General features: G+C 34.9%; 1 protein-coding gene across 1 annotated transcript; it reads left to right on the forward strand.

Moving 5' to 3' along the window:
• The first annotated feature begins 4,245 nt into the window (after nucleotides 1–4,245).
• LOC130647349 (schlafen-like protein 1) lies at nucleotides 4,246–10,157 on the forward strand. The gene is made up of 7 exons (XM_057453174.1): nucleotides 4,246–4,884; nucleotides 5,007–5,079; nucleotides 5,658–5,766; nucleotides 5,959–6,064; nucleotides 6,932–7,015; nucleotides 9,247–9,339; nucleotides 9,437–10,157. The coding sequence occupies exons 1-7, from the start codon at nucleotides 4,789–4,791 to the stop codon at nucleotides 9,587–9,589; spliced, it is 714 nt and encodes a 237-aa protein (XP_057309157.1). The 5' UTR covers nucleotides 4,246–4,788; the 3' UTR covers nucleotides 9,590–10,157.
• The last annotated feature ends 4,671 nt before the right edge of the window (nucleotides 10,158–14,828 follow it).

Below are 14,828 nucleotides of genomic sequence, written 5' to 3' on the forward strand. Positions count from 1 at the left end.
ACAAAATATTACTGAGGAAGAAGAATATTAGAAAGTCTTATAGAAGACAAAAGGTTAGTGGTTTTAATAAATATCATAACCATCTTCTAATCTAATCCAGACCGTGTAGTGTCCCACAGCATGTTTAATATGTTCCAACTCTCTGATTTGAATGGGAGACTCCTATTTATGGACAAACAGGTTATGTATTTAGTTATGTTCTCCAATTTCAGCAAAAACCTTTGGTGCATACAGTTTTTGTTAATAGAAAAAATGCTGATATAAATTTTGTGTTTTTACTAAGCAAGTTTATTGACACTGTGTAATACAGTCAAAGAATTTTTCTTAATTTTCAAAGGAAGTACAAACTTTTCAGGTGGATCAGATATATATTTTGATCTTTTTAGAACTCACAGCTCACCCAAAAATACATGAACTTTATCGGTGTGTGCAGATCAGCACCCTTATGCCAGTACTTATGGTAAGGTATGGTCATTACTATCAAACCCAACACCCTTTTTTAGTGAAAAGGTACCAATGGCAAATTCCACACAGTATATATTCCAGTGGCACTTACTGGAAATAATTTCAAATGCTGATTAAAATTGACACAACTTTTTACTTTAAAGATTTTTTGTTGTCAAATAAACAAAATTAAAACAGGTTTTTTTCTTTTTTGAAATAATTTATGCAAATTCTGGAGGTGCAGAAACTAATTCTAAAAAAACCCAAGAATTTTTTTGGAAAGTCATTAGCACTTGCCTTTATTATGTGACTTATCAAAACTCTTGTGTATTCTTTCTTGGCAACAGTTTATGTTTACATTTTTTACCCCTGAAATTCACACCTGTTCATAGTCTATTGACAGGTGTGAATGTCTGAGCTTTAACTCAATTTGAATTTCTCTAAAGCAACACTCAGTTACAACAAGCAAGATTGCAGTCCAAGAATGTTAATTGTCTATTGTGACAATTGGATAGTTATGTATGTGAAAGAATTATATTTTACTCAAAAAAACATTTCCAACAACAAGCATGATGATGTCGTAAGGATAAAAAATAAAAGCAATCTAATTGATAAAGTATCCAGCTAAATTTTTCACGTTGTACCAAATTTACTTCACAGAAATCCTAATATACACTGTAGAAAAGTTTTAATGTTTACGTTTTCACAGGACTCTCGTCTATACGTAGAAAATCTGAAAAATTAACAGGCAATTAAATGCAGAATTAAGATGAGGAAAGTCAAACTATTGTAAAAAACTTTATTGGTATAGCTTGCAACTTCTTTAAACAAATGTTCTACTGCAGTTTTTTTATAAGTAACTCCAATTTTATTTAAGCCAGGAGTTGCTAAGGAAAAATTGGATTCTAAGCCTCAAAGTTTCCAAGTAGTTGCTAAAAGTTCAAATTATTTCTGAGAACAGTGGAAGACCTTTTTCCTTTTCAATCGTTATTAATATCTCTCCTTAAAAAACACCTAGTGTATGGGGAAGTTCCTTGAAAATTCAGACTTATAATTTTACATTGTTGATAGTAAAGATGGGCAGAATAGCGAGAAAGTGCAGGACAATATTACAGAAGATTCTTTTACCAATTACTGTACAATTTTGTTTAACTGTGTTGTCTTAAGTTTTGTTTGTTGTCTATTTTCTCTGTTTCTCAACAAGCTGCTTACATCTTTCCTGTCAGCCTAAAGAGCTGCTAGGAAGTTACTTAATTTTCAGTCCAAGTTTGAGGCTTAGTCCTTAGTGACTCGGAACATGCAAACTATATATTTCAATATCAAGATCTAAGGATGCTGTCACTTGAAAAGGGAAGGTCCACAGCTTACTACACACATTATTTTGCCTGTCAATTTGTTTAAGTATATATATTACTATATCTTTGGGTTAACATCAGCTGTGTTAGGGAAATGGAGATGACACACTGGTGTGGGCCGTTGGACAGGGAGTTGTCTAGCAGAGTGAAGACCCTCTATTTGGTCTGGGTAGCTCAAATGAGCGTTAAATACTATATCTAAGCCAGGGCCCATCCAGGAAATTTACAGGGTATTCTTGCGGTCGGAATGTTCTCCTTTGTTGCTCTTCGATGGGGTACAAAGTGGACTTTTCACGATCAAACCTTTACAGTAGAAATTTTAATTAATCAGAATTTACAAGCAAAATGGCGTTAAAATGTCGCAAAATGGCAAAATTAAGCAGTATATAAAACGTATCGAAGATTTGACTAAAAAAAAATAATTACTTGAAAGTTTCATCACAAAAACATTACGATTATGGCATTTGTACACCATTTCATAACATGACATTAATTCAACAAGTATTATGACACGAGTCCAACCACAAGAATATCATATAAAATATGCACATCTATTATTATCTATCTAACTAGCTGTGTATCTAGCTATCTATCTATACAGAGAGCATCTAGTTCCCACCCTCCTGTGCAGTCTTCCTTCTTGTGCTTTACACGGGGTTTTTAAAAAAGGAGAGAATAATTGAGCTTGGCTAGCTAGTCTCTGGATAGAGTCAAGCTGGATGAGTTCTTCAAGATTAACTACCAAACTGACTCGCGGCCATGTTGTTAAAAGTAATGTCTTAATAGGCAAGGCAAATTTCTTGGAATAGGCATAAGCGAGGCAAATCGCGGGAATTTAAGCCAACCATTCTGTTTTGAAAACCCGCGTAGCACGATGTTCAGTCCCAGCTTCGAGGAAAGAATACGAAAGAATCCGTATTCTTTCCTCCAAGGTCCCAGCCAGCCTTTTTACCTCCTAGGTAGCTTTTTCTTTTTTCTAATATATATTATATAATTTAATTTGCTTTTCTGGAGATCGGAAGCTAGGTATATGTAATATTACTACATCGTTTTGTCTGCCGGTCACACACCACTAAGTGTAAGGAAAATTTATAAATGAGATTTTTCACATCCACCATATAAAGGATCTTATTTTACATTCTCTTAATTTTTTTTACTTTATTTTACAGCTGTCTAGTGTAGCTTAGCTGGCTACAAACTGATGGCGCGGTCCTTCTATCTGCTCATCGACTTAAGCTGAAGAAAGTTAGTACTACTGCATGAAAAAGGTTATTATTTTAAGAAAATTCACAAAGGTTACTACTGTCACATTATTCTTATAGATCTCCATGTATATAGATAGATAGATGTGCATATTTTACATGGCTAGCCTCACAAATATCGAGGGATATACCCTGTCTATTATTTCCAGGAGGGGCTATGGCTTAGATGGAGAGTCCTAGAGTATTTAATGCTCATTTTGAGCTACGCAGACCCAATTAGTAGGGCCCACGCTCTACTAGACAACTCCCGGCAACATCCAACGGCTCACACAGTGTGCCATCTCCCCAATTTCCCTCACATGGCTTGGGTTAACCCGGGGCTATGGTAACATTCACTCGCCCATGTTGAATCGCCGTCAAGAGGAATCGAACCCCGGTCTTTCGCACAGAGTACGAAAGCTATAACCACTAATCTACGGCGCCACATAAGAAATAGCTTCTTCGATTTGTATGCCGTAGCCAACATTATACATAGGGGGCAGGTTTTTTTTTAAACAACCTTCAAATAATAGCATTTTGTGTGGTACACAAGTATATATGACCCAACTTAGAACACGGGATGGACTATCTTTAGACACAGTGGCCCATCTTTTGACAAGATGGCCCATCTTTTGATATGCTGCCCTGTCAATTGACGGGCCAGGACCAACGACATAGAGTTAAAAGGAGTTTGCATACATCAAGACCTTGTATTTAACGTAAACTAACTTCAATAAAGTAAAAAAACTGAACTGCTGCAACTTTTGCTGGTGTATTGTGGTATATAGCTAGCTAGTAGTAGTAGTATTTATTTGCTGTTATATAGTTTGTACAGTATATAATATATAAATATATAATTGTATATAAAGTTGTATGTTCATGATAATACAATATAAGCTATAGCAGTCAGGAGACCCACCATTAGCAAAAGCTAATCTAAGGAGGCCACCTTTAGGTATAGTTTGAAAGCTATTTTTGTTTATATGCAATATGCAAAAAAAATATTTCAAGAGGTGTGTTTTTTTTGGAGAAATGTACACATGTAAATAATTTAAGTCTAGAAATACGAAGTGAGGTAATATCAATAGAATTAAAATGCTTTTGGAGAGAGTTCCAGTTTTTTATTGCTTGATAGTGAATAGAATCTATACCATATGTTAAAGTCCAAGTAGATGGTATGGAAAGAACTTTGTAGGAGCATCCTCTAGTTACATGAGTATTTGGAAGATAAGTCAGATTGAAAGAATTTTGTATATACGTAGGAGATAAGTTGTTAAGAGTTTTATACACTAAGAAAACGTTTATTGTGAAAATTATATCAGTAAGTATATTTAGAGTATCAAAGAGTGGTTGAGAGTGGGCATAGTAATCAGAAAAAGTTATGAGGGGAACTGCAGATTTTTGTAGTTTAAAAATACGAGAGTTGAGTGGAAGATTTTGACCCCAGACTTGAGTTGCAAATGATAGATGAGAGTGAGAAAGGGCAAAATATACAGTGCGTAGGGTTTTCCAAGATAAGTAATAACGTAATTTTAAGAGAATACCATTGGCTCTAAGAAGTTTAAGAGCAAAGGTGTTATAATGATAGAACCAGCTTAAATGTTCATTCAAGTAAACCCCTTTAATGATAAATGTATAGGGGGATATCTAACTTGAGGTGGGGATGAAATATAAATGGGCAAAAAAGAAGTGGATTGACACTATGGCAGTTGTGCTTAGAGCTTGCTTTTATGTAGAAAAATATAACAATGGTTTTGCAGAAATTTCACGTTTTAAAAGTGAAAGAAGGACGAGAGACTGTTTTTATCAAAGAGATTGGTTATGCCAAGGGGCAATTTAAGGAGGTACATACTTCGTTCACATTTTGTTATATTTTCAGTTCATTTAAAAGCGTGACATTGAGTTTTGACCTATTTGTTATATAGTTTTATGTAATTAGCTGCTAACAAACATTGATGCTTTATAGGATGTGAGACGTTATGCTAATGGCTTACTGAACTCACATGGTGGAGTCATATATTTTGGTGTTAATAGCTGTGGTAAGTAAGTTAGTTCAATAACCTTCCATTGCATAAATTATTTTGGTGCTTTTATGTGCAACTTACTTCAATTTTCAAAATATAATTTTATTTATATTCTCCAATAAAGACCCCTCTCTTTTAGATGCCCCTCTCTATATATAACGCCCCTCTCTTTTGAACGCTCCTCTCTATATATAAACGCCCCTCTCTTTTGAACGCTCCTCTTTTTAAAATTAGAAAAAATATAATTTAAAAAAAAAATAAAGTTGTTATTAATTCTTGCTTTCTTTCTTTTAATTAACCTGAATCAGAAACATCTTCTTGATCCTCCAACTTTAAATAAGATTTAATTGACTTTGATGAAGAAAAAGACCTTGTAAATATTTGGGATATATTAAAATAAAAATATCTAACATATCAAACAATATTTTTTTATAAATAAACTCCCCTCTTATTAACGCCCCTCCCTAATAAACGCTCCCCCATCCCTAAAAATCTTAAAAAATTTTATAAACACCCAGGGCATTTAATTGAGGCAATTATATAAAGTCTCTTTTGTTAACTAAATCCGTCAGACATAAACACCTCCATTGTAGGTCAAGTGCTCGGTAGCAGAATTTCACGTAAAGATGAGGATGATTACCGTTTGGCTGTTGATCATGTGTTTGGATCTTTTCAACCATTTGTTACTGCTAGCCATTACAGGTGGGTCATCAATCATTTTTAATGTGCTTGGAATGTCTATAAAATAAAAAGAAATTTTGGAGAATGAACTTTTTGATTTCTTGACAATAAAATGTGTGCACAACCTAGTCAGACATGTGCACAAAACCTAGTCAGGCATATATGTACAAAACAAAACCATGTTCGGTTGTGAATATCGTTTCTTAATTTTAGGTTATCCTTCTTAGAAGTGAAAGATGGTTCAAGAACGAACACTATCATTGAACTTAAAGTTTCTGTTGGTGAGATTGGTGAAATCTACGAAAACGGATGTTTAAAGGTGATGGTTAAATGTACACAGAATTTTTGTTTACTTCTTAAATGCAAACCACTCCTTGTAGATTTAATTTTTCAAATCTATAAAATGTGAGACTTTCTTTCGTGCATTTTTAAGAACACTCATTGTATTGTGCCAGCATAGTCATTTGTTTTTGCTGACTCGCAAACTAGTTTCCAAGTGTTCTATTGTTTTTTGTTTGTTTGTTTTTACTTTGACAGCACATTGTTTGCGCACAAGTCAAACCCCATTAATTAATCCAGATCCACAGGATTAATGGTGCGGAGAAAGCATGACAAGAGTCTCCATTTCCATTAAAAATAGAGAAAAACGAAGGCAGGGACCTGTGGAAAAATGGCGGACTCTTTCGTTTCCATAGCTTATACAACCATGGCGTAGTGATATGTGAGCAGTACGAAGATCATCTCACTGTTGCCTACTTCGCAGCCTTCGTTAGGGAGCATTTGTCAACGGCATTTAAAATCTCCAGCCTGATATCCTTACTAAAATTCAGCAACAACAAGAAAAGCCATGTAGGAGATTGAAGTAATCATGTTCTTGATACCACCACGAAGTGTTGACATCTTGTTCAAAACATGTTTTGAACAAGTTTGTAGCTGGAAAAAACCAGATATAAGTTTCTGGATTTCACACATAAACTTTATCCCGTAATCTATGTTGCGATAATGTATGGGACGATAATGTAATGGCACGACAATGTATAGGATGCAGGTATAGGAAAATTCGCTTGAAAGAAGATGTGGGTGGGCTGAGGGTCCACAGACATTTTCGGTTGAGGGACTAAGCATTATACCGACAGAAATTTTATTAAAAAAAATCTCAATTGTGATGTTCTATTTCTGCCTTCAGGTTTATCTGGTCGATGCTGGGAGTTTGATTGGACCACTTTTTCCACAAGAGCTGAAAGAGTTGATTTTGTTAAAGTATAAAGAGGTGAAAACTGGCGCTGTTATTCGTCATCAAAGATACCTACAATCTTGGACATAAATAAGTGGACAAGTATTAAATTTTGCTCTACACTGAATACCGGAGTCCAAACAGTGATTGGCCCCCAAATTAAACCTTAAGTTGTGGGAAGGAAGGAAATTGAATGTTCCATACAATCTTTTGTCCAAGATTGTAACTTCCTTGTAGAAATTTTGTGTACACATTTTTTTTTTAAAGTCACTTGGTTGCTAAGGACTCAGCCCTAAGAATTGCCAAAAAACTAAGCAAATGCTTAGCAACAGCCAGCCCTGAACTTAGCCAAGCAACTTTTTTCCCCAGCAAAATATTTTATAAAATTAACCAGATGTTGTTTGGCAAAACTCAAAAAGCAGAAATTTCAGTAACTGACACAGTAAAGTTGGCATGCATTTTCTCCTGCATGTGTATTTTTTTTCTTCACCAACTACCAGTTTGGAGTACAGTAAAGCTATGGTAAGTATAATGAAAAACATAAGATGCTTAATTATCAAAAACTACTTCTATAACCAGCAAGCAAACAAGAATCAAGAATGGTGGAGTTCAAACAATATCACGTAAACAAAACGTATTGAGATCAACTACAGAGTGTCTCACAAAAAATAAGTCTTCGACACAGATTGCGTAAGTAAAAACGCACTGTTTCACGGTGCATATTTACTTACGCAATGTGTGTCAAAGACTTTATTTTTTTTCTGGGACACCCTTTATATGTAAAATATCAAATGTCTTCGTGTCCTTGTTAAATGAATGTAAATCAGAAGTCACCAAATATATCAAAAATATTACGATCAGCTTCGATTCTGCCGTTATCTTCGACAATTTCGTTCTCATTGTCCAGGGGATTTTAACTTTCTAAGCCATCATTAACTTCATCCTCTTCAGTGCTCTCGGTATATCTTCAATTGTCTCGGGATCGAGTTGTTCGGGTGGGTTAATAGAGGGCTCAAGGGGCAATGGAGATGTCACTTCGTATTCAGGTAACCCTTCTGGATTGATCTTTTCATCCTCACTACCGTTTGAAGAAGTTGTGGCGGTGGTGGAATATTTCCCATTGGAAAATATCATTTCGGGCATACAACTTGATTAAAAATAAAATAACCAGAAGCTTAATCATTGTGAAAATCAGAGGGATGTAAAACGCTTTTCTTTAAAAACTATATATTGGTCTACACATTCCAGTAGACATCATCAGAGTGTATATTTTTACAAATTAAAAGTTAAAATGTTACAGTAAGTAAGCGTTTCTATAAATACATATATATTATATAAAACCAGTAATAAAAAATGACGACCTAATTCAACAATTTCAATGGCACTGATTGTTCTTGAACATTCAAGGTTGGTTTAACGTGCTTAATATGTAATGCTTCTGCCAACTTTCTTTTCAATTTGTTGTTTCTATAGCCACCAGACAGTATTTCGAAATCATTCTCACTACCGTTTGAAGAAGTTGTGGCGGTAGTGGAATATTTCCCATGTTTAAAGTTTAAATGAGAAGCCAACCCTTGTGTGTTCATAAACGTATGATCACATTTCGGACATTTTACATGACCTTCCTCCTCGACAAAGTCAGGCATATGCAATTGGACTTGTTTATCCTGGTGAATAACTGTTCTTGTAAATTTGAATCTCCCCAAAGTTGCTTGTTTCTTTTTTTTGCCAGAAGAAATTTCACGTGTATACTATAACTGTCATCAATAAATTTTTACCACTGTACTGATCATTAAATTTTTAACACTGTACTCATCACTTACTTTTTATCTATGGAATATACCCAGACAATGTGTTCCAGACGGCTAGTCAAACCAATAAAGAAAACGAAGAACAAAAATATCTATAGAAAAAACAGTCACCAGGCAAAATAAGAACACAGACACATGCAACTTTTAAAATGAAAAAGGCCAGACAGTTTATCAAAAATTCAGGGAGTGATGCAGTGTTTGCGTGATCGCGTGCTTTCTTTGTTTTTCCAGGTCGTTTTTTTCTTAGCAACCTACTAAGCAACTTTAGTCCTGAATTTTTAAAATTCCATAGCAACCGCAGCCCTAAACCAAAAAGTGGAGCTGCTTATAAAAAAAAATGTGTAGGCGTGCCACCAACAGAGCGGAAAAGGTGTAAAAGAATCCGCATCTCAACATGATCTACTCTTTATGAGAACCTAGATTGTGAATTCTCTAGCAAAGAAAATCTTTTTCTAGTCTTTAGAGGGCGCTGAGCAAGCTGCTAGATTCGCCACTCCCAATTTAGCGGTTGCACGTGAAAAAGCCAAAAAGAAGTCTGAGGCTGATAAGGTTACTTTTATTTTTTTTTGTTTCTTTGATGTGTACAAATTTTATTAGTTTCTTATAACATGAAATTTCCTACTGTCCGTGTCTGTGATTTACATAGCTAAGAATCAACAGAGGTTTGGAAAAAATCATTGAAGAAGAACACGAATCGAAGAGATCGCCTCTCAAGTCGCAAGTTTCAAGCCAAGCTGTTAAGCCAGTTCCTCTGATAAAGGGACGAAATACCATCAAATACACCTGTGATTTTTTTTGAAAAGTTAGACATAAAGAAGAGATGGAAAATGTTTTGTCTAAAGGAAGAGTGGAATTTTGTACCAGCAATGCCCGTACTTTCCTCCGATGAGAAGCGATTGATATACAGAAAATTTAGTTGCGTTCAATATCCCATTATCCGTACTCGCGAAGAAACTTTGTCTGTTTTTAAACAAATTTATTTCCAACGTATTAAGAAAATTAAAAACATTGAATTTTTTAAATTTATCTACACGAAAAAAACGAAGTATATATAGTCGAAGTATGGTGTTGGTTTTCCCCCAAAAATAAGACTGTAGTAATGCTCCGAATTTAACCGTAACCCGGGTGAAAGAAAGTTGAATATGTGAGGGAGTCCTAATAAATGACCCGTGGGGAATTTTGAAATCGGATCCATAAAACGCGTTAAGAGTCAATATGTTAGTCGGGTGATGGGATGGGAGGTAAGTTTTTAAAGTGACTATTTTGACTTTGTATATATTTTTAATTGTATTGGTATATTTATAACCTTTTTTCGCGTAGCACGTAAAAAAAATTTAAAAGAGGAAATAAAAATATATTTTGATTAATACTATTTTTATTTTTGTATTTATACAAGAAATATCCTGCCTGGAAAACACGGCCAAATGTCTTGTAGTGTAAATTTTCAACTCAGTAAGATCGGTATAACTTATAAGGAGATCTATTTCTATCCTCTTAAGTATAACTTGCCCTAAAGTTTTTCAGGTGTGGTTTTTAAAAAAATGCTGCATTTATGAAGATCTACTCCACCTGTGAAATAATATAGCTTTTCAGTCACTCTGAATTTCGCTTAAACATAGCTAACACGGCATAAATACTAAACAGCCGCTTCTATCAATCTTTTCTCAGTGTGGCTGTGATTTGTCTATATGCAGGATAGCCACTCAGCCAGGAGAATTTGAAAACCCTTAACAGCCTGGAATTAAAGAAAGTGCCTAAAAATCCTGGAAAAGAAAACACTCAGAGAAATAACCTTGAAATTTAAGTTAATGTAAAGCTCAACCTCGTCCCCAGGGCTTCTAGGCTTTTTATATTTGGACGGACTGAACAAGCCTAACAAGCCCTGGGGACGAGGTTGTGTAAAGCTTTTTCAGTGTAGTGTGAAATACAGAGTTCTGATAGCGTCATTGTCCTTAGTGACATCTGTCATCAAGTACATGGGAAGGTAAAGACCAAGTAACAAACCACACGAATGTGTTTGGTCTCTAGTTATACATCTGATATCAATGAAATTTAATTTCAACCTCGTTCCCAAGGCATCTTGTATCTTTTTCTCGCCGTCCCGGCAATAGAAAAGAGACAACAGGCGCCGGGAACGAGGTTGATTTTCAAAAATAGTGTATTTGTACATTATGTAACAGTTTTTTAAATTTATGTACCGATGGTGCAAAGCATGCATTATGTATTTAAGTTCAGGTTGTTAGACTTGGTTTTTAGAAAAAGTTGAAAAAAAATTCTACCGTGTTGAAAAAAAGTTGGATGAAGAAAAATAATCTCCTACGCTTGAATGAAGTGGATCAATTGTTAGGTTTAGACTGCAAATTTGGTAAAAAACAACCTAATCCCCAAAGCGTTTTAGTTTTTTTACATCAGGAAGGAACCTATAGGTTTTCAACCAGATTCAAACTGGATGTAAAAACACAAAAAGCCCTTGGGACGAGGTTAGACAAAAATTAAGCAAAACTTCCAATTGGACAGAGGAGCTGATAAATTGAAGTCGAACTGAGAAAAAAAAAGCAGTAACGTTAGATGTCAAAAACCGCTTCACCAGATTCACTAACAGAGCGAATTGTGAATGGTGAATTAGCTGCGAAATGTCTTTTTGATTTTCAGGTGAAAAGAAAATCATAGCGAATTTAAAGTACCAGCCAGTTATTTTAAATTCTTTTCACTAATGAGTTTTCCTGAGAATAAATGCGCTCTGATTGGTTTAAAGTTTACAGTGAAATATTTCGCCGCTAAAAAGTAGGAACTGTTTCGACGAAGCGAATGTTTCAAAGCAAAGACTGTTCCTCGATCGGTTCTCTAACAAAAAATGTTCAATACACCTTTACGATAATTAAATTGTACATGCGTTCCTACGGCTCTCCATCGTTCTAATAAAATTGTGATGTTTCCCTCTTCCGATCGCAGAATAAGCTGCGATGGAGTGTTAGTTGTCCTGAATTATAGCAAAGGTGTATTCAAGTAATAGGAAATTTAACGTTCCTCTCCACTCTGACTGTAACTGTTACAACCGCGCATTGTATTTAAAGGATGTTGAAACCTTTTTACCTCACACAAGCGTTGCTCTTCTTATTTTGACAGAGCTGACGAAAAAGAGACAACAGGTCCTGGGGGATCGAGGTTGGAGCACCACAACACCATAAAACTTCTTTCGTTACAAATTTTACATAAATGTATATCCTCTTTTACTTCCTCGCGTCTGTCTGCAATATTTATTCTTCACGAATGGCCAGGGAAAGGCTGTCACATCATAAAAGAAAAAGCCCTGTCCTGCGGTGTGATGATCAAGTAACTCGGTAACCGTCTGTTTACTAAGGACGCTGTGATTTGTTAAAATGGCGCCACAGTTGCGTGCTCGTTCGAATGATAAAGCGAAACAGGTGTTTTTAAGTTTGTGTAGCAGTAAGATCTATTTTGTGGAAGCATGCGATGTAAATTTTCATGTTGTAATCTTGTTAATAACTAATGCTCTGACGTGTAAATAGGCAACATTGCTAAGTTTATCTCCATGCAACATTACCATCCCTAAACACAAACACAACAACACGACTTGCCTTTGGGTTGATCGTGTTCTGCCCAAATTGCGAAAACGGCCTGTTTATATAGTGGGAACTACCTAAATTAGCTAAAATGGCTAAAGAACGTCCCAATTACATGAATGGTGTGCATGTGTAGCTATGGCTGGATAGTGAGTCAGCAGGGAAACTGCTGGAGAGTAAAGTATAGGCCTTTTTTTGAATGTTTACATTTTCTGTGGTGGTAATCCCTTGTGGCTTTAACAATTGCAGGAAAAAAGATGCAGGCGCTAGGTGAAGTGAGGTCCTTTTTAGACCGTTTCTTCGCACAAAGGTGTCATGCGACTTTATATAATTATGTTAATCAGAAGTCTACATCTACACTCGGTAATACTTTAGTTCGCTAATACTTTAGTATTTTTCCGTAGAAAGAAATAGGCAGAAAAAGACCTTTCTTCAGCAAGAAAGCCAGAAGGACTTACCACAGAAAATGTAAACATTCAAAAAAGTCTATGTACTGATGCTAGCATTTCCATTTCCAGCGCTGCAAAATCCTGAGATCGCGTAAATATTTTCAAAATTACCTCAAATTCAATTGTCCATAAGTTAAAGACGATTGAATTTGGGGTAATTGCAATGTTTACACCAACGTTTCATTGTTTTTTTTGTTGTTTTCCTCAACTCCTCAACTCTCTCTATGTCTCATTTGCCATGGCTGTTCCAGTAAATACTGATCAAATATAGCGTTTTAATTGGCTCACTACCAAGGCACGAAAGCCCGCAACAACAACATTTTTTGTAACAAAATTTGAAGTAGTTGAGCACGGTGGATTCCCTTATCAGATCAAGTTGAAATTTTGTATTTAAGCTAGAGAAAGACGGCTGAGTCCAAAAAACGACCACAAAACAAGCTTTTGTGAGACATTTTCTCTTGTTTTTTCTTCTAATATATATATATGTCTATTTTTTTTTTGAACATGCAGTTCAGATATCCCTTTCTAAAGTTTTCATATTAGTTTCATCTATATAGTTAACACATAATCCAGTAAAGAATGCCAGCTTTAAAAGTTGCTATTTTGCCTTACTTCTGTGTGAAGGTCCTAACAAAAATGGTGGATTATGTTGTAACACAAAAAAGGGGATATCTTCTTGATATTCAATCTATTTTGTTTTACTATCTGTTTAATTTTTTTAGCTTTATGCTGTGTAGCTACTAGTCAGTTACTACCTGTTTGCCAACATGTCTTCAAACAGTGAGATAAGTGAAGAATCTTTCACTCAATTATATACAATAAATTTTAAGTTTTTTGGGGTTATTCTCCTTTTTCTCTCGTTTATTATCTTTTTTTTCTGAGAAGTTATTAAAATGGATAACTGGAAAAACATTGTTTGTTGTTTTCGGCATAAAAGTAGCAAATTTTCAATTCCTATAATAAGCCTTTCCAATGGGACAATTAATGTTGCTATTAGTGCAACCACTTTTGATTCCATGTCTGCCATTTTTTTTAACTTGCTGCGTATAAAACATAAAAAATGTCACGTGATCAGTGAATAAGCCAGCTGAAGAACTTCATATGACAGCTAAATTTTTCAACGGGGCTGGCCGGTTTTTTCAATTTGATTTCAGCCTGGCTAAGTTTTTTTCAAACTAATCCCGATGGAATGTGTTTTAAGGTATATATATACCAGTTCAAAATTTTGACTTAATGTTGATAGAACAGTTGCATATGTGAGTAAACACCTTGACAGTGTTTTCAAATTTTTAGTTTCTATGGGGGACTGCTTCTCAGAAAATTGTTGCTGATGGTTTTGGCAGATTCAACACTTCCAATAAGAAAATATGCACAGCAAGTTACATAATGAATGTGGAAATAATATTTTGAAACCTCAATGCGTTTTTATACTTGACATTTCTAAAAATGATTAAAAAATATTTTTGGAAAAACTACGAAAATCAAGTGTTGTAATTTTTGAAAAAATGTGGAGAAAAACCCTAGGTATGGTTATTTCAGAGAATTGTTTGAATGATTTAATATAGTAAATAAATTGTCTTTTTGTAGTTTAAGGATTATTTGATGTGTTGGATGAAGAAGGTTTTGGTGTGAAATTGGATTCATTGACCTGCCAAGAATTTGGAATGCTTGTACACATATAGCATCACAATATTCAGAAAAGAGAGGTCACTCTATCTTTGTTATGTTGAAAAGTCTTGGGATAAGATAACTTGAAAACGGTTAAATCAAATTCATACAGGAAGACTTTATACTTAACCAATGAAGGCTTTCTTACATTGTGTAGGGTCAAAAGTTCTTCTAGAGTAACAGGGAAATTGATATCTGATTTCATGGCCATGTATTTTAAGTTATCAACGGCACCACCACCTGGAACAGTTAAATGTTATTCCAAAGATATACAGGGGAAAAGTGATTCGTTAAGAAGAAAAAAGCAACCACTGATACTAATAGTACAGTTATAGAT

The sequence above is a fragment of the Hydractinia symbiolongicarpus genome, chromosome 6, assembly GCF_029227915.1.
Source record: "Hydractinia symbiolongicarpus strain clone_291-10 chromosome 6, HSymV2.1, whole genome shotgun sequence".
In the NCBI taxonomy this organism is placed as follows: domain Eukaryota; kingdom Metazoa; phylum Cnidaria; class Hydrozoa; order Anthoathecata; family Hydractiniidae; genus Hydractinia; species Hydractinia symbiolongicarpus.

Excerpts from the sequence above, each read along its gene's own strand:
- LOC130647349 (XM_057453174.1), top strand. The coding sequence starts at position 4,789 with ATGGTTTTGCAGAAATTTCACGTTTTAAAAGTGAAAGAAGGACGAGAG. Across the intron at positions 5,080-5,657 it reads TTTTGGTGTTAATAGCTGTG|GTCAAGTGCTCGGTAGCAGA; the intron begins GTAAGTAAGTTA and ends CCTCCATTGTAG. Across the intron at positions 5,767-5,958 it reads GTTACTGCTAGCCATTACAG|GTTATCCTTCTTAGAAGTGA; the intron begins GTGGGTCATCAA and ends TCTTAATTTTAG.